This window comes from Erpetoichthys calabaricus, chromosome 5 (assembly GCF_900747795.2).
Source record: "Erpetoichthys calabaricus chromosome 5, fErpCal1.3, whole genome shotgun sequence".
In the NCBI taxonomy this organism is placed as follows: Eukaryota; Metazoa; Chordata; class Cladistia; order Polypteriformes; family Polypteridae; genus Erpetoichthys; species Erpetoichthys calabaricus.
Genome location: NC_041398.2, coordinates 191,599,069 through 191,625,138, shown reverse-complemented (window position 1 = coordinate 191,625,138; position 26,070 = coordinate 191,599,069). Strand labels below are relative to the sequence as shown.

At 36.5% G+C, this 26,070-nt stretch overlaps 1 protein-coding gene across 3 annotated transcripts in view; it reads left to right on the top strand.

Moving 5' to 3' along the window:
• Nucleotides 1–26,070, top strand: part of trpm3 (transient receptor potential cation channel, subfamily M, member 3) — a 971,875-nt gene that overhangs the window by 700,682 nt on the left and 245,123 nt on the right. For all 3 annotated transcript variants that reach the window (XM_051927388.1, XM_051927386.1, XM_051927387.1), the window contains exon 2: nt 22,493–22,572. In XM_051927388.1, coding sequence (XP_051783348.1) covers nt 22,493–22,572 — 80 coding nt within the window. The remainder of the gene's footprint in view (nt 1–22,492; nt 22,573–26,070) is intronic.

Genomic DNA, 26,070 nt, shown 5'->3' with positions numbered 1-26,070 from the left:
AAAAAGTTTTCACAGTTCATTGGCAGTGTGTAAAATGATCAGTGTTGCAGCAATTGTAATGCTCTTTGTATGCTCTCCATTAAAATTTCACATTTTCTTTGTGATTTGTGACGTTTATTTAAAAAGTGCAGCAAAAAAGTATTTTTCGTCCAATGGTGCATTAACCCCCAAGTATGTGGCAGTGTAAGGGTTAAAAACAATTCCAAAAAATATCAAACAGTGTTCAAACAAAAAATAGTGGAGTGAGACAAAAAGTCTTCAATAAATAAATCGCCCAAGAAAAATTCAAAATTCATAAATAATTCTTTAAAAATGAGGTTAAAGCACACAGACAGTTCCTTTTACCATAAACTCACGAGCCCCAATGCTGTTGTGTAACACTCAGCTTATCCTGTACGGGATCCAGCAACTGAGCAGACTCCCAGCTGACCAGTGCAGTCAATCGTCTCATCCAGGTTCAGATCCTAATTGCCAGGCCTCAGCAACCGTGGGGCGCCATGCCGAGCCACATACTTCTCACACTGCCAGTCCCTCGCCATCTGCAGGAACACCGCATATCTGGCCGCTTCTACTCCCATGCAATCACTTAGTGGGAGCATACCTTCCTCAGCCTCAGGCCCCTGCAGTTCTCTTAAGCATGTCTCTCTGTCTCTCTCTCTCTGTTGCTGTCTTTTCATTCTTCTCTCCATGTAAACTCTGCTCTCCATTTTCTTTGGTTCTCTGTTTCCTTTCTATACTGATCACACCTCTCTCACACCAACTACCCCTTATACTGTATGCCTCCATGGGCACAGCACCTCAATTGCGAACCGTGGAAAGCCAATGAAGCAATCAAGAAAGACCATACCCTCATGTGCAGGTGTGCTCTGTCTCCATCTCAATCACTCCACCAACCTCCTGCAGATGTGTGAGCACACACACCCGCAGAGATCAGGCCAGCTATTTAATTATTTATTAAATTCAAAACCGACCGCTTGCTGCTTAGCCACGGACTCACTATTCCACATACTTTGGAAACTTTTTTAAAATGTCTACTGTAAATAGGGAGACTGAGTTACAATGGCTGGTCTGTTTTGAGAGGACGTCATGTCTGCCGTGTAGGAAAGGACAAGTTAGTTACCTTCCAGCATTCTAACCCCTATATGTCCTATTTTTCCTTTTTATTTGCTCTCCATAAAGTCAGCTTGGAGGTTACAGTAGGTGCCTGTGTAGAGTTTGTATGTTGCCCTCATATCTCTGGAGGTTCTCTCTTGATAACTAGGTTTCTTTTCAGATCCCAAGGCATTCATTTCAGGGTAGTTAGTAAGTATATACAGTATGTCTGGGCCCTGAGAAGGACTGGCATCATGGTTATTGTTGGTTCCTGTATACATCTGAATTTTTAAGATGGAAAAAGATAGACATAAGATAGAAAAATTGAGCTTGAAAATAGATTAAAGGATGAATCCATTAATATACTTAGCTCTTTTGAAAAGGAACATACCTTCAGAGCATCTGGTGAAGTTTGTTGTATCAACTCTGTAAATTCCATTCTCAAAATGGACACTTTGGCTGTACTTGTAATTGTTGTCTTCTGACGGCAGTTATCTTAGAAAGATACTCTATAAAACATACTTGTCCTTCTATTTGATTTCTAACTGTATGAGTTAATTGCATATAGACTTGGTGTGAGTCGTGTTTTCGTTCCAAATAATTAGGATGCTTTGTAGGCTCCTCTCTGGGCATGAAGCAGCCTCAACCCTTGTTACAGTTTATTCTTTATATATGTTAAAGCCAAGAGTTGGAAAGCATAGACTGTTACTAGCAAGGAGAATCAACTAGTTAAATGTCTGGAGGTGAGCACAAGCCTATTAAAGCAAAGGCAGAAAATTGGGATTCGAAGACTTAAAGAAAGGTCAAAATCAAGCATAAAAAACCCACTAGATTTAGGGACTAATCAAGAGAGTGTCAAAAGGTAGGCTGGGGTCAGTTACAAAAGAAAATAGAGAGAATCAATTGTCAAATCAGAGCACAAAACAAAAATCAAAGCCAAGAAAACAAAACCATAAAGATCAAAACCTGTCTTATGTCCCTTCCCAAACTAAGTTCTGCTTGGTATTATCAAAATGTTTGGATACAGAGTACTGCATGCCATCATCTTAAAGAGGCAGAATGTGACCTCTTTGCCACATCACTAACAATAGTGTTGGATATTATACAAATCGCCTGCTGTCATGAAATTTAGTAACAAAAATGGCACTGCCTGTGAAGGTAAAATCACAAGACGCACAAGATAGAGTTGCAATAATAGCAAATATGTTAGGAAATTCTTACAACTGTCAGTGTACCATATACAAATAGGATGCACAACTAATTGCTGGTCCCATGTTACCCTTTATTGGGTTAAGCTGGCATAAAAAAGATGAAAAATGGATTTGCATTAGTTGAAAGGTTATTAATTTGTCATCTAATCCAGGCACTAATTTTGTGCTAAACGTCTCTTATTTTCTCAATTGCGTGCTTACTGTATGCTTTGCCTAGTACATAAATACATGCCATGTACCACATGTTGATGTTTTTGTGAGCTGCTAAATAATGTATTATAATTATGTTAAAATGCTGCCCAACAAGACAGATAAGAATATCAGTATGAGCATACTCCTTTCAAATTGTTGTTTATTATTTTTTGATATTTTGTACAACAGCATGAGTGAGTATAAAAAATGCATGCTTAAAACAAAAACCTAACAAAAACAAAGATGTTTTTATAATTTTTTATTGGTGTTCTTGTTGACTTAGAACCCTGTATTGCAGGGCTGACTGACTAACTGACTCACCCAGTCACTCATCAACAAAAATGCTTTTTCATGTTTAATTAAAAAGCTACAATTTGGAAGGGTGGTATATTTCAGTCAGTATTTAATAATTAGGGGTAAACACCTCCCATAACAGAAAAACAAAGCACCTCAAAATCACTTTGTTTGATTTGACTGATGTGCCCTGCGGTGGGCTGGCACCCTGCCTGGGGACTTGTTCCTGCCTTGTGCCCTGTTTTGGCTGGGATTGGCTCCAGCAGACCCCCGTGACCCTGTGTTAGGATATAGTGGGTTGGATAATGGATAATGACTGACTGACTGATTTAACTAAAATTTGTTCAAATTACCCAGCCCATGTTTTTTTTTTATTTCTCAATACTGTTTTGTAATAAAGCTGTAGCGAGTGGGATATTGTTAGGCAGTTGTCCTTTTAAGGCTTTAGCTGTGGTCGTGTGGAGAAATGGAGTGTGCAGTTTATGCAAATGAATGCTACAAGCAGGAGAGAGCCACTGTACAAGTTTAGGCTGTAATGTCACAGAGAAATGTGGCTGGAAGAGAGTGCAGAATGGCAGCTACTCTGCACAACAAAAGAGACAAGGTGTCAAACTGCATGAAAAATGAGATGTGAAGAGGACAAAGAAAAATAGGTGAAACTGAAAAAAAATGTGGTTAGCAAGTGGCATCCTTGGGTACATGCTGTGCTCCTTGTTCTATTGGCTTCTTCTTATTCCTCACAATGCAGTATAAAGTGCATTGAAATTCAAGTCAGATTGGACTGTCAAGCACTTTTACATACAGAAAATTCAAAGAATGGTGGAGAGGGGTCTTGGTGGTAAAATATATGCAATATTGTGGAAATCTAAGGTGTATTCTTGGAGGTCAGACTACACTCCAGTTCACAAAGCTGAAGCAGAGAACTGCTGGTACAGCTTATCGACCCACTCAGAGCCCTGGGTACAACACAGCATGACTTGAGCAGTTCAAATTCTTGCAAAACTCACTAAAGGGGTCTCCTCAGGCAGAGCATGGAGGAGGTGGACATTGTACATAGTTCATAATAATATTTCTTTTCATCTGTTCTTTTCTGTAGAGTGCATATTTCTTTTATCCTAAACCGTCCAAAACTTTGTAACGATACAAGGTTAAAGATCAAAGTATTAATTTCAAATATGATTGAAGTTACCACATTTACAGGATCTCTTACATAGTGAAATTATATTCATACCAACAATTTCCATTATTCCTACTAATAACCTGTTTAGAATTCAAAAGAATACAATTACTGCTAAAATTGTGTTTTACAGCGATCACCAAAAAAGCTAAGTCACTAGGAAATGCAAAAGTTGATCTACCGCAGAAATGTTTTATGTATGGCCAATTGTATATATCATGTTCAAGAGTAAGGAGCGTCAGTGAAATAATAATATTAGCCCAAGAGAGAAAAAAAAATCATATTGTATACAGAATAGTACTCCATTAGTTACAAAGTACTTCTGATACATCAGCACTATAACTGTGGGCCATTGTATGAAGAAATTTTCTGAGAAAAGCCAGTTAATACAGCTATGTGTTATGTTTATATATATATATATATATATATATATATATATATATATATATATATATATATATATATATATATATATAGTAAGAACAGCGCTATATAGCACCCGACCCGACACAGATTGGACCTGGGAGGCACGTATAAAATAAATAAACTTTTATTTTTTCTTCGTCTGTGGGCTACGCCTTCCACATATGCACAGGCACAACACAGTCCCAAGCACGGTAACAACACACAAAAGCACTTTTCTGTCTTCCACCACCACTTCTCCACAAGCTTAGTCCTCCTCCTCCCGACTCTGGCCACTGAGTGGTGGTCGCTGGCTCCCTTTTATCAGGCTCCCGGAAGTGCTCCAGGTGGTTGATTGCCAACATCCAGCTGCACTTCCAGGTAAGGCAAAACCAGTGCCCAAAAGGGGCCAGCAGCTCCCGCTGCAGCACCCCCTGGCGGTGCCTGCGGAACCCCACAGAGCTGCACAGAACTCCAACCCCCATGAAGCCCTGGGGGAGTCAGAGGCACCGCTGCAACCCAGGGAGGCTGCCATCTAGCGTCCAGGGGGATATACTGGGCTTCCCACCTTTGTCCCCCAGGCAGATGTGGTGAAGGGGCGTCCCGGCCAGGCATGGACCCCGGCCATCCATCACAATATATATATATATATATATATAATATTCAACATTCAATTATATAATGTACCATTTTTTTCTTAATTTAAAAGCAAAGTATGAAAACATAGCTCTTTTAGGACTACACACAAAAAGTTAAAAAGCAATTATCCATTAACTGCATATTCAGAACAGAAAGTTGTACTATAAATGTTTCCTATATTTTAAACATTCATAACTGGTATTTATAAAATATGCATGTTTTGTGAGCTGTAACTTGAATTCATATTGGAGTGGTGTTCTACGGATGTAGTGCATTCACTTGCAGCACCGTCATGCTTTGTTCCTTGTGTAACATAGAGATTATGGAGATTAACGACTTGACAAAAGTAAAGTTTCTCCAGACACTAGGCCAGGGTTCTCAAAGTCCAGTCCTGGAGGGCTGTAGTTGCTGCAGGTATTCATTCTAACCCTTTTCTTAATTAGTGACTTTTTACTGTTTTTACTGCAAGTTACCTTCTTTTGAATTAATTTTAATTGACTTGTTTTTTAAGATGTTTTTCTTCTGAATTCCTTCATTGTTACTCTGAATTGCTTCATTTCTTTCCTTAAATGGCACCCAAACAGAAATGAAATGTGAAGTGAGTGAGCTAACAGAAGACCAACTAAGTCTGGGCCTTCAACTCCAACCAATTTCACTCCAACCAATTGCTTAATTAGGCGCTAATATTATTGCTATTAATTAAACCCGTTCTTAAATTCCATGGCTTGTTGCTGCTCTCATTGTGCAATAGCAGACATTTCCGAAATTGGTAATTTTGTCTTTCCTAAGAGCGCTGTTAAAATGTTTTGAGGACCTGAGCAGATCAATATTCTTGAGACCTTCACCTTTCTTTATTTTCAGATACTGCATGATCGACACAGTTTGCTGGTCATGTTTTGGCTTATTTTGTATCTCACTATTGCTTGGCAGCTAATTAAGGAAAGGAAACAATTTAGGGGTCTGAGTCTTCAAGAGCAAGTCAATTACAATTAATTCAAAAAAAGTTAATTAGCAGCAAAAACAGGTAACTAATTAAGAAAAATGTTAGAAGGAAAACCTACAGCAACACCGGCTCACCAGGACCAGAGTTTGAGAAACCTGTACTAGACTGGAATGCACTTTACCCAAAGTAGGACCCTTCCATCCATCTGTCCATTTTCCTGCAGCCTCCCAAACCTCAGACTCCATCACAGAGGTTCAGATAAGTAATTTATTTATCACAACAATCCTTACAATGGTCTTCCAACACACACATACCTGTCCCTCTCTTTTTTCCCCTCTCCGCCACACCTCCAGGTAAGCCTTGTCCTACTTCCTCCCAGGAAGGGCAGTTCCTTTTATCTTGGACTTAGGAGTACTTTCAGTACCAGGGTATATCCTCATGGAAGCACTTCCACATCGGTCGGTCAGATAGCACACCCAGGTGGCACTGAGGGACCCTTACAGGGCTGCTCTACAGCACTATAACCCCCAGCATACCTTGTGGTTGTCCATGGGTGTACCTGTCCCTAGGGATGCTGCCATCTAGCAGTTTTGGGGAGTATGTAATAATTCCACTCCCTGTGTCCTTCCATTAAGCTGGCTTCCCTGCTGGGTAATGTTCCTCCACTGAGTTCTGCTGGGACGGCAGCATACCCCTGCCTTAATAGGCATCCTATGCTCAGATCTTTGTGTAGGCAAGGGACCTCCTGTCTCTTTTCCTCTCTGTTTTCAACCTGAGCCTTCCGAACAGGAACAGGAAGGGAGTCCAGTCCGGCAGGGATGCCTGCCTCTACCTGCCATCCATCACACTACTTATTCTAATTTAGAATCAAAGAGAGCTGGCACCTGTCTATACTGAATCAGAAGAAAGGCCATTACTTATTTACATTTCTTGATTCTTTATATATTACAAGGAGTTTACCCCCTGCTTGCTTCACTCGACAACCCCCCAGGCCTGCGCTACAGGCCAGCCACTTCGCGTCTCTGCTGCTTGGGTTGTGAAGAGGGGGGCTGAACGTACCGCAAGGAGACACGGTCGCTCCTCCAAAACCCCCTCTTAAACAGTGATACAATGGGAAACAAATACATTTTTTTTACCTCCTCTTTTCTTGATCAGCTGCTGGCTTGCTGCTGCCGCTGTGCTGCGTGATCTGCATCTCACGCGGCACTTTGAACATTTAAAAGCCTGTACAGCAGCTGTCCTACACTTTGCCTTTTATTTCCGGCCCTGGGCAAGGTTACATTTTTTGGCACAAAGTCTCGTCTCGCACGATATGAGTTCTTGATATTTTTTAGTTTATAATTTAAAGACAGAATAGGAATCTGAAAATCTAACAACATCACATTAATGCTCGATAAAGTCTGAAAAGAATGATACCAAACATATATATGTAGGTTTTAAAATAAGCCCGATTTAAAGTGTGACAAAAAAAGTGACATAAAACGTCACATAAAATCGTTGCACAAAATCGTTGCACTTTTAGACTTAGGATTTTATATATAGAGTAGATAAAAAGAAAAGAAAACTCCAGAGAATTTAAGGTACAGAAGAATACAATAATTGAAATACTCCTAACCTAGTTTGATGCGATTCCATTGCTCATCCAATAATAAGACCTGTTGTATTTCCATGTTTAAAAGGGAGCACATTCTTCATTATGTGTTATAAAGAATCAGGTATCTTTAAGGAATGTTTTTTTTTGTTTCTGAGAGGTACATTTTAGTTTATATTCTGCTTTTAAAAAGTGACCTGGACAAGAAAACAATTGCATAGTCAGTGTATTTGGATGTATTTAATAAATAGTGTATGTAACATTGTGCAAATAGGGTAGCAGTGTTATCAGAGTTTGAATCCCATCTTGGCCGATTAAGAATTACAAAAGCAAATTACATATCTTTTCTACTTAGTCACTTTCCTTTGCGATGCAATTTTCCCAGTCACGTGACACTCTCAGACACGACCAATTACTACTCCTCCCGCTTCACTGTTTCCAACGAAAATATAAAAGTACTGAAACTTTTTGAACGTCCCTCGTATATGTCAGTTTCTTTCTTTGACTTCCTTTGATCTCTCTTTTTTCTATGGGTATGTTTTTCATGAGGTTTTCAGGTTGTTTGAAATGGTGATTGAGATCTGGGGACCCATTTTGTAGGATGCACGATGAGATGTGGCTAGTCTCTCACGTGTTTTGAGAAACAGCATTGGGACTTTTGGCCAGTGCCTCTACCCTTTGTGTCTTGCTGAATTGTTCTCCCATAACAGAGCCTCACTGAACACCTTTCTGCTGGGAAATCCTGGGTCCTGTCATTCCTTTTGGACGTTACTTTGACATGTGCCACCTACCAAAAGATTGTTGCAAACGATGCACACATGCTTATGACAACAGCATTACCTACTGGCAGTGGCCTCTAGCACTGTCCTGCAGTAAAATTGTTCAGGAATGGTTTGAGGAATAAGACAAAGAGTTCAAGGTGTTGACTTGGATTCGAAATTCTTCAGATTTCAATCCGATCAAATATTTGTGGGATGTACTGACAAAACAAGTTTGATTAATGGAGGCCCCAATCTCACAACTTACAGGTTTAAAAAAAATCTGATGTGAATGTCTTGGCACCACATATCACAGGACACCCTCAGAGATCTTATGGAGTCCATGCCTTGGCAGGCCAGAGTTGTTTTGGTTGCAAAAAGGGGGACCTAAACAATTTTAGGGCAGATGGCTTTAATGTTGTGGCTAATTGATGTATATATTCGTGTATTTATGGAATACTTTCATACTCACTACGAAATTGACAGTTAAGCTCCCTAGTGACACCCTTCTCACTTTAGTAGCTTCATGCATCTCCCCCTTATATACAGATTCCTTCAGATATTAACTAATGTTGTTCCTGGATGGATTTTGATTTCATATGGAGAATTATAAGATTTCCAAAAACATTATCACTATTTTAAATGTTTGCTTTTAGATACAACTAAGCCAAAGTAAAGTCAGCTGTGCCAGGACCTGTGCCAGTTAAATCCCAGTTCAGAGGATTTGTTGTTGTTGAGGCGTCAGATTAGAAGTTCAAACTGAGCTCCGGCTTTTTTGGCCTGCCACAAATGTCTAAAGAACTCTAATGAGTCTAATCCCACAGCACATTCCAGGTGCCTAATGGGCCCGAGATCTTTGCTTGCTTTAAACTCATTTGTATAAGGGTTGTGTGAACAAGTTGATAAGTTTGTCGGTCAGTTGAGAGTGAGGATAATAGAAGAAGAACAGCCATCCCTGGAGTTCTGGCTCAGACGCTTAGAAGGTAAAAAGTCAATCTCTAAGACTCTTTCTAATTCTTTTAATTATATATTTTTGGTTTTAAAATGTGACTAATTCCAGTTTAAGAAAAATAAATAATTTTCAGGTATCCAACAAATGACTTACCTTGTTAAAGTATGTTTACTAAAATCCAGGAAGTTCTTAGTTACTCGCTAGCCGGCTATGCTGGAAACAACAAAGTACAGGAGTCTGCCAGCATCTTTGTCAATATCAAGATATTTTGTTTTCTGAAATTAAAAAAAAGACCATATAAGAAAAAGTAAATATGTATAAAACATTTTTTTTCTTAATTTGTTAGATAGATAGATAGATAGATAGATAGATAGATAGATAGATAGATAGATAGATAGATAGATAGATAGATAGATAGATAGATAGATAGATAGATAGATATCTATCTATCTGCAGTATGTAATAGACATTTATAAAATATCCATCCATCCATCCATTATCCAACCCACTATATCCTAACACAGGCATTTTTATAGAAATTTTTAATTGATCATGCCATGCTTATTTAAATTCAACTTTAATCAGGAATCAATTATAACATAAAATCACTTTTTGGGACCTTTTCTGTAAATAACTTTATCATCACTAAATAATCGAGAAAATCTAAATTTTTAGGGAGACTTCTGTCATTCATTAGCAAGCATGATGAAATTTTGGTTCATTCAGCCGCTGAGGTGGAGATAACTGTTCATAAATACGTGTAAGAAAGTGCTGCATAGCAGAAGGTGGACACACTTTTGGTAAACGCGGTGATATTATTAAGGATGTTCACTTGCATAAGTTACTATTTTTGGTCTTGAAACCACTAGCTTTGCTAGCAAACTTGAGCTTATTACATGATTAAGAATTTAAGAACTAGTAACAGAATTATGATATATATTGAGATATTTCTAAAAACTGGGTATTTGAAAACAAAAATTCATGCAATTTTTTCAATAAAAAATCCTATATTATTTTCAACAAATTACTTTTATTTGTTGTCATTACTTTTGTCACCAATGTTAAGTTGTTTGTTTCTTGGGTTTGGTTGCCATTTACTTGTGGAGCTGTGTTGACTGTAAATGGTGCTCAGACTCATTGCCCAGCACAGATCAACGTTTTACTTTCTGTGCCTTGTAGTTTCTTTTTGAAACCATAGCTTACCCTGTGACTCCCATGAAGATAACATATCAAAGATCTTCTGATTTAACGTTCATAGTACACTTCAAGTTTAGTTTTTCTTTTTAGTTGTTGACTAACTACAGACTGTCATTTTGCACAAGCTGTTACTTAAACATGTCCTTTTTTCCACTAGGGAATGTATGCATGCTTTTGGCAGAGACCCAACAGCATTAGTATATAAATAAATACTACTATTAGTATATAAATTTAAACTACCTCTAAATAAAAAATGGATAATTTTAAATATTAACAACATTGTGCTTTTAGACATAAAAGGCTATTTAACACATTTTGCATGGCATACAAAGTAAGCCCTTTGAGAAAGAGAAGTTCTGTCTATACAATTAGTTGCCCATTATCTATACAGTAATCAGCAAATTCTGCATTTTAAGCTAGATTTTGCTTTTTCATGCACAGTGTTTTGACATTCACTATAAAAATGCCCTCATATAGATAGATAGATAGATAGATAGATAGATAGATAGATAGATAGATAGATAGATAGATAGATAGATAGATAGATAGATAGATAGATAGATAGATAGATAGATAGATAGATAGATAGATAGATACTTTATTAATCCCAGGGGGAAATTCACATACTCCAGCAGCAAAAAATATTAAATTAAAGAGTAATATAGTAATATAGTAAATGGAGGGATAGACTCCAGCCTCCCACGACCCTAAACTGGGCTAAGCAGGTTTGAAAATGTTATGTTATGTTATGTTATGTTAAGATCAGTGCTTCTTATAAGTTGTGATGTAGATTTGAGCACTTTATTGTTTTCAGATTCTTCATAGCAAGAGAAAGCATATTTTTGTGTTAATGCTTGCAGCGCTGTGATCTTAGGCAGTATTTGATTAGTTACTGAAAAATGATATGGGTAGTTATAGAATCAGCCACATCAGGCATTTTATACAGAGCTTTTATACATTGTACGTTTTAGGAAGCAACAGCCAAAGTTATGGAATTCTTTGTTTTTATAGTTTCTTTTGTAGTTACTTTCTTTTCTTAAACATTTCCTTTTTGTTTTCACTCCAAGTTTGTTGCAGGATTCTACTTTCAAATCTCCATTTAAATAAGTGACTGATAGGCCTTTAAAATTCTCAAAATGATTCTAATCAGATGCACTTCCATTACTCTTCAAATGTTTTCTGTTGTATTGCTTATGGTGCCGGAAATTCATAACCAGCTCCAAAACACCCCATTTCAGGGATGTAGACATCGCTACACTGTTGACTGTATAGTTTTATTTCAGTTAAATACTTGCACTATATATTGGAATTTAAGAATTTAGCTTTAAATGTTCTAAACCTACATGAGCCATGAAAGGAGCATGGTGTAGAGTTTAATACGACACAGTCAACTCATGCAACACACTGCCAGGCCCCATTGATGGAGGAACTCCACTGCTGCTTACTCATCTGATCTCAGGACAGGAGTCATGAATCCACATTTATTTTAGAGAGAAATGAAACTGCGCATTTAGACAGCGATCTACAAGATGAATATTTAGACAAGTCATCTGCTGGAAAAATTAAAAAACTTAAGTGTGCCTGAATATCAACTGTTACATACAGAGCACAATGTTGGTATTCCTATATAATACTCGTATCTACAAGTCGCACCATTAAAAAAGGTCCCCTGCCTTGTCTTCAGGCTTCCATTAATGACCAGTGGGGCAAAAGGTGTGGCATTGCCACTGAAAATACATTTTCAGAAAAAGATAACATAATAAATGCTAAGGTATCCTCAACATTTTGTGGAAAAGGGTAATCCGAGTTTTGTTCCATATTTAAACCAAAACATTCAATCTTTAATTGTCGCTAATTATTAGTTGTGCATTTTAAGAATGCTGTTGTATTGAAGCAGTAATATTAAAATGTGGCTGATTTCTAGCGCTCTTTGTATAACTCGGAGAGGTGTGGTAAAAAATATGTTTTATATGTTCTTTAATTGTGCAAACTGTATACAAATCACTTCTTGCGATTCCCTATGCAATCTTTTTTTTACCTGTGAAAAATGGGAAAAAATAAAGTTAAACATTAATATTACTTCTGATCTTCTGCATAAAGCCTACTAAGAAAGGAACTCTGCAAAAGTTACATTGATAATGTGCTTCAGCCAACTTACAGTAACTCAAATGGGGGAAAACTGTGTTGGGGTCAATTTCTATTTCTGTTGCTTTTCTGAGTTATTTTATTAAAGCTGTGCTTTTTGTTGTTACTTTTGTGACAGTAAGTGTTGCAAAGTTCCTAACAGAAAATGACTTACTGAATATCGCTGATGACACCCCATAAAAGTACTTCTTACTTACTTTAAATAGTGCTAAACACATTAAAGACTGGTAATTATATTGTAATGAATTTGTTTGAAGTATTTTAGAAATAGGAAATTTATCTTATGCAATTGTAAATGTATTTTGTTTAGAACTTTTACTATATATTTTAGTGAAGAGTACAAAACTCACTATATAAAGAACATTTTTCTCTTATTCTTTACATGGTGCTTTATTTTATAATAATTAATTCTGTCCTTTACTGGAAACAATAAAATCAATTTTTTTATCTGTTACAAATTATGAATGAAAATGATGCTAGAAAGCAAAGAGAAATCAAGCATTCTGTGATATGAATACTGGGTAACACTTTAGGTTCTGCAAAAATGCATCCAATACTCATTATGTCACAAGACAAACACGTGTTTAGGTCTCGATAACACATCAGTAAAGTGTGTATCCGTCTCTGCAATGTGACCAAATAATAAAACTTAATTTTGGAGTGGTCTGAGGTGGCTTAACCAAGACATATTTCTCTTGATATTACATATTTAGTATAAGACATGTGAATCCTTCATTTTAACAAGTAATTTTACCATCATGACAACATGCCACACTGCACAGAGATGAATAACCTATCTGCTGAAGTTTTATAACTGTTATAAAGACCAAAAGAAGCCTTGGTACATAAGAGCAAATGGGTCATAGATGCATTTTTGTAAATTTTCAAATTTGCCTCCTCTCAGATCTATAAAAAATAAGTTCACTTTAAACGTAAATGACTGGTTGAGTAATGTGACTTTCACTTCAGGGAAAACTAAGAAACAAAACACTATTTATTACAAGCAGTAGCTTTATTTAACTATTTAATTTTTGATTTCACTTCCTATATAATATATAATATTATTTTCTTGACTTGATTTGTTTTAGTGCTATTTTTACTACCATAAAATCTATATGACATTTTTCTCTTGATTTTACACTTACAACCTTCTCCCTTTTTGCTCTAAGCCCAAATATGACTTTAAACTATGGTTATAGCTCATAAATAATCGAGGAATTCAGAGTTTAAAAGCTTTTTAAGGTAAAATACTTCATCAGCCATAAATCAAACAGAATTGTGAGAAAAGTATGAAGAATGTTGAAATATTCTACATTTACAGTACATTAAGGTGAAATCAAAAGGAGTTGAAGAACAATAAAGATTAAACATTCTTGAAAAAAATGACAAGCAGATGAGTATATTCCACATTTAAATAAAAAGCCAGAGGTTCTTCTGATTGCTTTAGACTGAATAAATATAGCCTACATGACAAAAATCACGTTTCTAATTACTGAAAAGTCAAGCCTCAAACAATTACGTCATGTTATCATATATGGAATGTTCTGAATGAGCTAAACTAAATTTTCAAGCACACATACACAGTAAAACTCTAAGCCTAGAGAAAAATGAGCTGCAGAGTAGAAACAGCAATTCACACCAGGATTTGACTGGGACCCTATTCTGCCTAAAAGTTTCTGTTTTTTGGAGAGGAGTCCTCTCTTTTTCTCTTATTGAAGTGTCTCATGAGAACAACTGGGCCTATTTTTTTCATTTTCGATTTTTTTCAGGTACTGGATCAGTTAAACATTTTACGTATTACATATACTGTATAACTGATTGCTGTAAAAGATTAAAGAAAATAATCTTTTCATCATAGAAGGATGCTTTGTTCCTTACCAAAGACAGCATAGAGAAGAATTATCAGCTTAAGTGTAGATAGATAGATAGATAGATAGATAGATAGATAGATAGATAGATAGACAGATAGATAGATAGACAGATAGATAGATAGATAGACAGATAGATAGATAGATAGATAGATAGATAGATAGATAGATAGATAGATAGATAGATAGATAGATAGATAGATAGATAGATAGATAGATAGATTGATCTATTTAGTTGTTACTGCTAGAAACATTTGAGTGGAATGTAATGACATCCTTCATTATGTAGATTGGCAACTTAACTGTAAGATATTGATATTCAACATGTCCCTTTAGTATATCATTAGTCCATATACCCTTATTCTAATCAAAACCACTACATGCAGAGGGACAACATAGAAATACCCCCTGGAAAACACATCAGGCAATCAGAGGGTTCACACATGCAGTACACAAGCACCTAAACTCAATTTTATCATTCAAGATGGCATTCAGAGTAAAAACATGCCTTTGAATGTCTACAGACAAATGGAATTCACATTTATGAAAGACCTAGAGCTGTGCTAAGACAGTCGTCTGGTGCAATGTACAGTATTTTCTAAATATATTATGCTATTGATATTAGGTTTTTTTAAATTTAATGTTGGCTATTCTGTCTCTTGAAAACTACTCTTATGTTCAGTAAGTGGCTACATTGTAGCTCCATGAAAATAAGGATTGCTTGCCATCTTGGAGGGAATCATCTCATTAGTGATACTTTCTGGCTCTCAGACAGCTGTCTGCCAGTCAAGACTGAATAAGGCATACAGTACACATTATAGTGAAGGAATAGCCAATGCAAAAGGAAAAAAAATGACAGCTTATATGCCACATCTGATGTTTACAATCCAGAAAGTACAACTGAGATGAGCTTTATACAAACTGGAAGAAATCTTTTTATAGGTCAGCATGGCTGACTTGGCAAACCACATACAGTATCAGTGTATAGTACATTCTTTAAACTTTAATTTATGGCTAACTATGGAGCCTACGTAACTGTTTCACCCATCAATCTATTATCAGAACCTGCTGAATCACATCATAACATCATAGCAGCCATGGCCAGAACACCACTCTGATGTATAAAGGATGAAATGAACGTCTTGCTGCTGACTTCTTCCAGGAATTGGATAGATAGATAGATAGATAGATAGATAGATAGATAGATAGATAGATAGATAGATAGATAGATAGATAGATAGATAGATAGATAGATAGATAGATAGATAGATAGATAGATAGATAGATAGATAGATAGATAGATAGATAGATAGATAGATAGATAGATAGATAGATAGATAGATGATAGATAGAACAAACTTTATTTGTCCCCAATGGGAATTTGGCTTTTTACAGAGGCTCTTTAAATAAAAACACATAAATAGGTAGATAAATAAATATATATACACACAATATGGTCTCAACACACACCAGAATGACTAAAAAGAAAGAAAACTTCTGACTTGGCAGTCCCATTCATATTAAAACAATTTGTAGGCGTACTGCCAAAGGTATTTTCCATCACATTCCCCTTATTTTATTTAGTTATTTATTTTAAATTTTTTTTTATTTTTTAAAAGTGGATAATATGACAAAATATAACACTGCTGTAGCTCCTCTTCTGTGATGAATACTATTTAAACTAATGTTGTGCCAAGATATGTTCCTGGTTTAAGATGTGAGCCCAGACTTTCTTACTGGCTGTGTAATGTAGTTATAAATTTTACCCACAAAAACAGTTATCTTCTTTAAGCGCAAGGTACAAAGATGAGAGTGGTCAGAACACCTTGTTCTTGATGTATAAATAAAGATGAGACCTGTTGTGTAATTTTCTATGGCTTATGTACTGTAGGTAGCATATAAATTACTATATTGGATTGGTGAAACATACTGCAGCCTATAATACAAAGGCAGTATATAATGAATGTACACTAAAATATAGTCTTTTTTATTTGGGCTAGGTTTATATTTATATTTTTCAATATAATTTATTTTTATATTGCCAACTTTAAACTTACCATCTGAGTGTTCTGTATATATCTGCAAACATAATGTAGTTAAAACTAAAAACTATAGTCACTTCTAATATCTGGCAGTATGAACAGTACATACATAAACATTTGCAATATTAGAATAAATGCAAAAGCAATAAAGGCAAAAGAATCACATTGTATTTTAAAAACTGTCCTTTTAATTGTATTTTTTATTAAGTGTATAATTGCTTAAACAACAGTATTCATATACTGTAGGCTACACCAGAGTGCTGGGTGTTTTGGTGCATCACAGCTATGGTGTAGTGTCATAGATTCTGTTCTTGGCCTGGAGTTTGTTTGCTCTCCCCATATTTGCATGAGTCTTCTCTATGAGCTCTGGGGGCTTCGCACAATACGTATCTATGAGGTAACTTAAAGTTGACCTGGTCTGACTGGAGGGGAGTGGTGCCTGTTCAGGGACTCTTCCTGCCTGGTGCTGGCATAGACTTGACTGCATCTACTGGAAACTCATCAAAGGATGACATGCAATACATTAAATTCTGACCAAATTATCATACTGCGGTTCTCCATGATGTCATGCTGTGGTTATTATGAGGGTGTTATTTGTGCTGGAAGCCCTTGTAAACCATGACGTTCAGAATACTTTTTGCTCCCTGATTTTGTTTTTCAGGGTTGATACCTACCTTATGTACATTAAGTTAGCCCCTGTCTCTCATATCTATGCACCCTTAAAAAGATATTTTTTTTGCAAAATAGTTTGATGGGCTCATTAATAATGCTTCATGCAAAAACAGCATAGTAGTTACAGGGTAGTATCTGTAAAACAATGCAGGAGTGTATTGCTTCTAATTATGTAAAGTGTTAACTTTTAAATATTTGTAAAGTAAGAGTGAAATTAATCAGGGAGGCTAAAATGTGCAAAGTGCCCATCACATTGAGTTCTGGGACATGATAGGGCAACAACACACAGAATTTAAATGAACTGAGCTACTAAAACATTTTTGCATAGTTCATAATTATGCCTCTTGGAATAAAATTTGGAGCATTGTCCACTAACAATGTCTGCTACAAAATATTTTTTAGGAGAGTTTATGATCATTTTAAATTGTAGCCATTTTCTTAACTAAATTAATTCAGGTAAAAGTCACAGGAAATCAAAGATATCATTCTACTTTTTCCATTACAGAGTAGTCCGAGCATACCCTGGCAGCAGTGGGTGCAAGACAGGAACCAAAGCTGTACTGGGTGCCAGGTTATGACAGGGCGCTCTCATCAACACCCCCACACTCACTTATGCAACGTCAGTTTCGAGCCACCAATCAGCCTAACCTGAACATGTTCAGAATGTGGGAGGCAAATCAGAGGAAGCGGATGAAAAATCAGACAACTTACTCTGATTAGTTCCTGCTGCTTTCTTTCTAAAGAAATTAGGTAAAGTGCAGGAAGCCTGTCACATTGGTGTTATTTATTGTAGACTCAGTAAGTGGTATTACCTAAGAGTATATATAAAGTTTTGACAAGATTCAGTACAACGCATTTTGTCAAACCCTGTACAGTTAACTTTGTCAAATTATTGTCAGGATTTGAAACCCCCCAGCTTATCATAACAATATCATAATGTAATAGACAACGCTCATAGAATGGAAGGATGGGGGAAGACAACCACTTTGGGACAATACTTCCCCCAACATGTTAGATGGCAGCTTCCCTGCAGTGCAGCGGTGCCCTGGATTCCCACAGGGCACCATGGGACATGTAGTTTTATACCAGAGCCCTGCTGAGTGCCGTGGTTGCCGCCAGGGGATGCTGCAAGAGAACCTGGGGAGTCAAGTTTTCCCCATTGCCCAGAAGTACAAAGTCACAAGGACGGAAGCCCTGAAATACTTCCGGGCTGATTAAAGAACTGGGATTCTCCATCTGTGCCGGAAGTGCTGGCAAGTCACGTGGATGGACAAGCAGAAGCACTTCCGTGTCAAGAAATATATAAAGAACTGCTGAAGACCCAGCAGGCGAGCCAGAGTTGGGTAAAGGTGGATGAAGCTTGCCGGGAGGTGTGGAGGAGAAAGAGAGAAGAATAGTGTGTTTTGCAGTGATTATTTAATTGTCTATTGGTGGCTATGGTGCTTGAAGGGCACTGTTTTGGAGAAGAAAGAATTAAAATTACTTCTCAGTACTTTTACCTTGTGTCCTTGTGTCTGTCTGTTGGGTTTAAAGGGGCAACAGTGACCCCTAGCATCCACAATTAGTTGCTGATTTTTATTGTGTATTCACCTGAAAATGGGTCTAAACTTTTTTTTACCTTCCTTGTATTTCTAACTTCTTCTAGAGTTCTGAGTACGTTAAAGGAATTTATAAAAAAAATATGCAATAAGTTTACATTGATCTATTTGGTCTTATTCCATTACATATGAGTTACAGCCTATCACAGCCAGATCTGATGCATGTTGTAACCCCACCCCAAGCAGCGTACCAGCCTATCACAGGGCATCATCAAGGCCCATTTAAAGCCACCAGTCAACCTAACATGGAGTTTTTATAATGTCTGTGGAAAATCAAACAAGGTGGATGAAAGTGATGTGTATTCAAGGAACAACAACAACAACATTTATTTATATAGCACATTTTCATACAAAAAGTAGCTCAAAGTGCTTTACATAATGAAGAGAAGAAAAATAAAAGACAAAATAAGAAATTAAAATACATTAATTACAACATTAGTTAACATAGAAAGGAGTAAGGTCCGATGGCCAGGGTGGACAGAAAAAAAAAAAAAAAACTCCAGAAGGCTGGAGAAAAAAAATAAAATCTGTAGGGGTTCCAGGCCACGAGACCGCCCAGTCCCCTTTGGGCATTCTACCTAACATAAATGAAATAGTCCTCTTTGTAGTTCGGGTTTTTCACGGAGTCACTTGATGCTGATGGTCATACAGACTTCTGGCTTTTAATCCATCCATCATTGTTGGAACATCATGGTGCTTTGGGTAGATGGTGGTGGCGCACACCACCACCAACAGGACACCGGAAAAGGAAACAGAAGAGAAAGTAGGAGTTAGTACAGATTTTGAATGAATAGTTATTATAATGAATTGGATATACAGAGTATCAGGATTAAATTACAGCGAAGTTATGAGAAGGCCATGTTAAAATAATGTGTTTTCAGTAGTTTTTTAAAGTGCTCCACTGTATTAGCCTGGCGAATTCCTACTGGCAGGCTATTCCAGATTCCAGGAAGAATGGGCAAACTCCACACATAGTGCAACTGGATTGGGATTCAAACTCAGCAGATAAGCCACAGAGATAATCTCTGAGCCACTGTAGTGCAATTGCTGTATGTATCTTTACAAGCCAACAAGCAGCAAAATAAACATCCATTTTGATAAGGATACATGAGGAAATATTTCCTTAAAAAGTTAAAACCTTCATTTCTTAAGAGCTGTCAGAACTACCTGAATTTCTGCTTTAATCTAGTATGATTAAGAACTGTCTGCATCTCTAAATTAAATATATGCCCACAGGAACACAGACAGGAAAGAAAATGTCGTTGCAAAGACAGTCATTTTACAGGATACCAGATACGGGTATACGAGTCAATATGTAGAAAAAAGAAAAAGAGTCTTTAAGATGAAACAAACCCCCTTGTTATTCACAAAAGTATTTTATAATACTGTTTTTTTTTTTCAATTTTTTTTCCTGGATAGGGATTGCGTTCCATTTACTAATTAAAATCTAACAAAAAATTCAGCCCCTAGCCCCACTCTTACAACATGCACAAAACTCCAAGGGGGATGCTGTTTAATCTCTTTATTAATAAAATATGTTCCAGTTTGTGTCTTTGAAAATCTCATCATCCTAAGGTTACTCTAACTTTTAACTGGCCCACTACGAGTGTAAGACTCTGCCCTGTAAATGGCCAGCATCCTGTCCAGGAGTGAGTCCCACCTTGAACTCAGTGCTACCAGAATAGGTTCTGACTCCCTTAGATCTTGAAATGGATATGAAAGATGGATCATTTTTCATTTTATACTCTAGGCAATTTGGGTGTAAACTGACAACAGTTTTAGATCAGCAAAAGCTGTTATTAGAGAAAATGTATATCTTTAGGTAGCTAGAAGAATTCCATTGAAAATTTTTGAAAAGAAAATGAACAAAATGTCCAAATTACTATGCAAGTACAGTAAATTTGCGTCTATTGAAATATTCATCTTGGAACGATTTTTACATAAATCAAGTTATATTTGGATGAATCAAGCAAAACACCTTTCTTTGTGTATTCATCATCTGCATATTTTTCAGAAGGCACCCAAGAATCCATTCTCTCCTGCCAATGCTGCTGTATGTATTCTCAGTACCTCTAAATACTTGCTGAAAGCACCTTTTATTACATTTGTCCCTCAATATTTATTAGTAGACTTAAGAAATGAATGAATAAATATGTGAAAAAGAATTATATGTACAGTAATGTCATTCATTTTCAGTCTATTCAGATTACTTTTCAATTCTGGGTTAGAGAATCTTTTCAGAAACAAGGCCACAATGGAAATAAACCATGCTAAACGTCATAATGATAAACCCAGATTCTGTAAGCACCTTGCTTTGAGTCTAGCCTTTTTATCCTTTGTGTGTGTGTTTGTGTTCTGTCTGGGTTTTTGAATTCCTTTTATATACAAATTAGATTGATGAGTGGCTTTGAATAAATATGGGTGAATGTGCCCCATGGTCGATTGGCACCCTGTGAGGTGAAATGCCTGGGGTTTGTTTCCTACCTTGCGCCCTGTGTTGGCTGGGATTGGCTCCAGCAGACCCCCGTGACCCTGTAGTTAGGATATAACGGGTTGGATAATGGATGGATGGATGGATATTTTTGATTACCTGCACACTTTTATAGTGATGTGTCCAATGTGCTGATTCTTATAGCGATGTGCTGACAAAGTTAACCACGTAATTTTCATCCTGATGCAAACTATCATACCACTGTCATCTTGATGCAAAATGCTGATGAAAATGACACAAAATATTTTTACTAATGGAGAACAATTTGAATGATTAAAATAAATGCAAAAAAAAAATCATATTCAGCACTTTAAAAAAATCCATATTGGGAATTAAGCATTAATAAAATGGCTTAAACAAGCATAACAAAATTGAAAACTTACAGAATCATAACAACTGATGCATGGCCAGGCTGAAGTTTTGAAAGTTTTGTGTTCATGTTTACTTTGTTTTTGTACTTATTTACACTAGTTTATCGTGATTCTGCTGACACCATTTTGTGTTGTGATTGTTGGATGGTCACCTATTATTTACAATTGTTATGCCTGTTGGTGGTCATGTGACAGAGAGGTCATGTGGCAGCTTGTGTCATCATCCCCTGTCTAGGAAAGAGGGCCGCACACAGTATACAGTTCCTAGCATCCGTGTACTGGATCAAAGAAATAACTGTTTTTCTCTCAAGTGTTTTTTGCAGTAGGAGTTAGGGAAAGAGTATTAGATTAGAGAGTGAGTGTTTTTGAATTTGATATTTTTGGATAACATTTTGTTTTTTATTTGGTGTTTGTTTTTTTAACCCGGCCTGCTCTATGACTATTCTTTGTCTCTTTCTTTCAAATAGTTTTAATTTCCTGATCTTTCTAATCTTGCCACCTTTTATCTATTCTTCTGGGTTTAACATTAAGAGATTTAATTAGGACAAAAAGAGAGAGATGATGGTGGTAACTAAACCAGAAAACTCTTCTTCTTCCACCACACTGTGTGACTAATAATGAATAGTCTAACAGGTGGCCTTTTTGCAGGATACTAGCCATCTACCAATATCTACCAATATCTGACTACTCCTATTTCCCATTTTTTCAGTTACTTCCATAATTCTACCTAACACCATTATTTTCCATTTTTTAACACTTGATATACAGAGTCTGAGCAAACACTTTAAACACCTATGTAATGCAGGCTTTAAGTTATCTCTGTTTAAAAATGTTTCTTTTTTCTCTTTTATTTGCAGGCACAGAAATCCTGGATAGAGAGAGCATTTTGCAAGCGGGAATGTGTTCATATCATAGTTAGCACTAAAGATCATCATCGGTAAGTCTTTTTTTCCCGAAAGACATACAGTTTTATTATTGTTTTCACTAAATTTGTCAGACAATACACAAAGCTGGCTGTAACAGTGTTTTTCCAAGCATTCCTCTTAGTCATTTGGAATTTCTGAAGGAAATATTCTCCTTGTTTGCTATATGACTACAGAAAACAGACAATTGTTTAAATTCAAGTGATTGCTTTGGGTTGGCAAATTATACTCAGCTTTACTTCCTAAAAACAAGATAGAATAATCAAGGAAAGGTATAAGTAATAAACCTTTGCCATCACTGCATTTAAAGCAACAAAGCATAAGCTGAGTCGCAAATGCTTTATATTTATATAAACTGTAGGCTTTACCTTAATAAATATCAGTCAATTCTTCAGAGGATGCTGACCTTCTGTTACTCTCTAAATAAAACTACCTTCTGGAACGTTGTTACAGGTGCTTTATCCTATACACAGGACCCCAGGGTGGATGGCTGTTCTGTTTCTTTCTATAGCCTGAAACCCTGAGGAGCGTACTTTGACCCTTTTAGCTTTGATTTGTAATGTGCCTTCCCTCACAAGTCATTAGAAACGTTTTACGCAGAGCCATGTATCTGTGGTGCACTGCTGTCATTGCTAGAAGCTTTTCAGTGTTAAATAACGTTTCTTTTGCTTGACTGGATAGACGATTGCTTTTCTCTGAGCAAGCATGTGCTTATTTTTGAGACCAGGAGAGGTTGGCGGTAGGCTGTCATCAGAAAAGGATCTCTTCTGAACTAACCTGCCATGATTGTAGCTTCACACTTTTCCAGCAGTGTAAAAGCTAACATATACAAAATTAAAATTGTAATTTGAGTGCTGTGTTATTTATTTCTGATTAGCATTTTAACTTTAATATACAGTATTTGCTGTGATGACCAAGACTCAATACAAGAAGGTATGGTCTTGTACCCAAGTAATGAACTGCTCTAAAAATATATCAGTATTTGGTTTCTGGATTCGTTAAACAAGATAATTTAAATCTAAAGAGTCCAATCATGATTGTATCTCCAAACCTATTTAATTGAAATTAGAAATGAGAAATTGGGTAAAAATATTATTATTGTGTACTTTTTATACATATATTTGTAAATTGCAGTTTGTTGCAGTACTTTCTATATGTCGTGTTGATTAATACTGGATGCAAATGCAGATTGACTTTTGATCTGATCACATCTCATCCAATTATCTACTTGATGGGAAGGTGAAGAGAATACAATAAGTAAGCCAGGCCAGGCTTTGCATCCCCCTCAACAGACATGAGCGTCTCTGGGGGTATTTCTAGGAATTCCTTCCATCGCATCCAGGGGCTCCCGCTGAGTCTCCCTCAAGTGAGCTGTTTCCAATCTTGTTGGTGTTGTGATTTTAAAGCTTATGAAATAAAAAAGAACCATGAGCCCCTTGAAGCTTCAACACAACAATCAATAAACAAAACAGGCTGAGAGTCAATCAATTCAAGAGAAAAATGATTACAAGACGAAAGCAAAGAAAATTGTGTTACGAAAGAAACTAAATTTCAGAACTCAAAAAATAAACAAAAGCAAGTACCCTTAAACCACAAAAGATCTCAAAGTACCCTTAATTAACCCTTAATTAAATTTCAATCTGCAAAACAGAAAAAAAACTCATCAAACAAAGCATACAGATGAACTTTTTAAATCTCTAAATTCTGCTCCAGAAGGCAGAGGGACCCCTAAAGCAAAAATCTACAGTATACCTGTACTTTAATACTAACTTACTTTAGATAAATCCCACTTATAATAACCAAACTTAAGCAAACTGTGCAATGTTTAACAACTACTTCACAGACAGAAGGTCAAAGACAAAGAGGGAAGAACTCCATGATTGCAAAATTGACTTGGGCTCAAAGTCTGCTTATATAAAGACTTCTCAGGTGCTGGGGCATGGCTAATGGTGGAGAGGGTAGGTAGTGAGTGCCCACCCAAAGGAATCACCTGCCCACCCAAATAAATTTTAAAAATATATAATTTTAGCTTATATTGGTATGTAGATAACCTCCTTTCATATTCAAACATGCACCCCATAATGACATCCCAGTAGGGCCACTGTTCAGGTGCTTGCCTTACTGTTAAAGTCAGAAACTTTACACATTTCTGTGAGGCATTTCTGTATGTTTTTGTCCTTTACCTCCCCATTAGGGTTTTAAATGAGGGAGAATTAATTTCTGTTCTTTTTTAAATTTATTTAATTTAGTTACTGTTACTGTATATATTTCATGTCTTTCTCCACTCTAGTTGTTTTATTATGGACGCCACTATCTTTTGGTCAGGTTACTACAGTAACTATGTCAGTTGACACCACCTATTACATCAGCACTTTAAATACCAGATTGATGGATCTCTCTTCATCTGAGATTGGAAAACTCTTCTCTCTGTTCATGTGGTGCTTGCTTCGTAGTGTTATTTGATTACTTGGAATCTTGCAGTATTTATTTTGAGAACAAATTTGGAATTGCAATTTTTATTTTGACAAATGGTAGGATAAATTCTTGGTCACTGATTTATGTATGGCACTTGGTTAAGTTTTGTCTTCTGGTTCTTCTAAAATGATAAAAATGAACTACTTGTTCTTTAGAGTAGGCAAAAAACATTAAACATCACAAGAGAACAGGTACAACAATGAATACTTACAAAGAGAGAGAGAAAGAGAGGTTAGGAGAATGCGCCGATGCAGTGTGTTGCCGCACCCATGACAAACCACCTCAGGATCTCAGATTAGGACCTGGGTGCAGTCATGCAACAACATTAAGAACAAAATGAGTAAAAGACAATTAACAAATGTAATCATAATTACAAAGAAGTTATTTTATAATGCAAAATCATCAAATTCAAATAAATTAGAACAATTAACATAAAAAATACAAACATTAAAAATCAAACCAAAAAAGCAAAATGGAAACCCAGTCTAGTCCTAACAATGGGAGATGCATAGGGGCTTCTCTCTGTTTCAGGGCTAAATCCAGATTCTTCAGCTACTCTATCTATTGTAACAAATTATTCCTTGATCAGTAACGGTGCACTGCATGATATCATGCAGTGAATACTCTTGACTTGAGCATTCATAGTTTTCATCCTCTTTCTCTGTATGTTTACCATTAATTTGCTCAGAGGTTGATGTGCTTGCTGCTTCCTGAGCAGCTCTTCTTTTCTCCACCCTAATGGCCTGCTTCTTTCCCTTCTTTCATCGGCATCTTTTCACGTTAAAACTGATTATGTCAGTGTTTTTATTGCAATTACTTAGTACGTTTTCTTTAATTTTTCACTTAAGCTGGCACTTAAGTCTTCAATCTGCCTCAAGAATGATTTAAGAGGTAGAGAAAGAAGGTGACGGCGAAGGTGGTAGGGATGAGAAAAGCACCTGTACATATGCGCCGCACAGCTTCTCTGCTGGCCACTCCTGAGAGTTGATTCTACAGTAAAATTAAATAAACATAAAAAAGGAATAACCTTGGAGGTC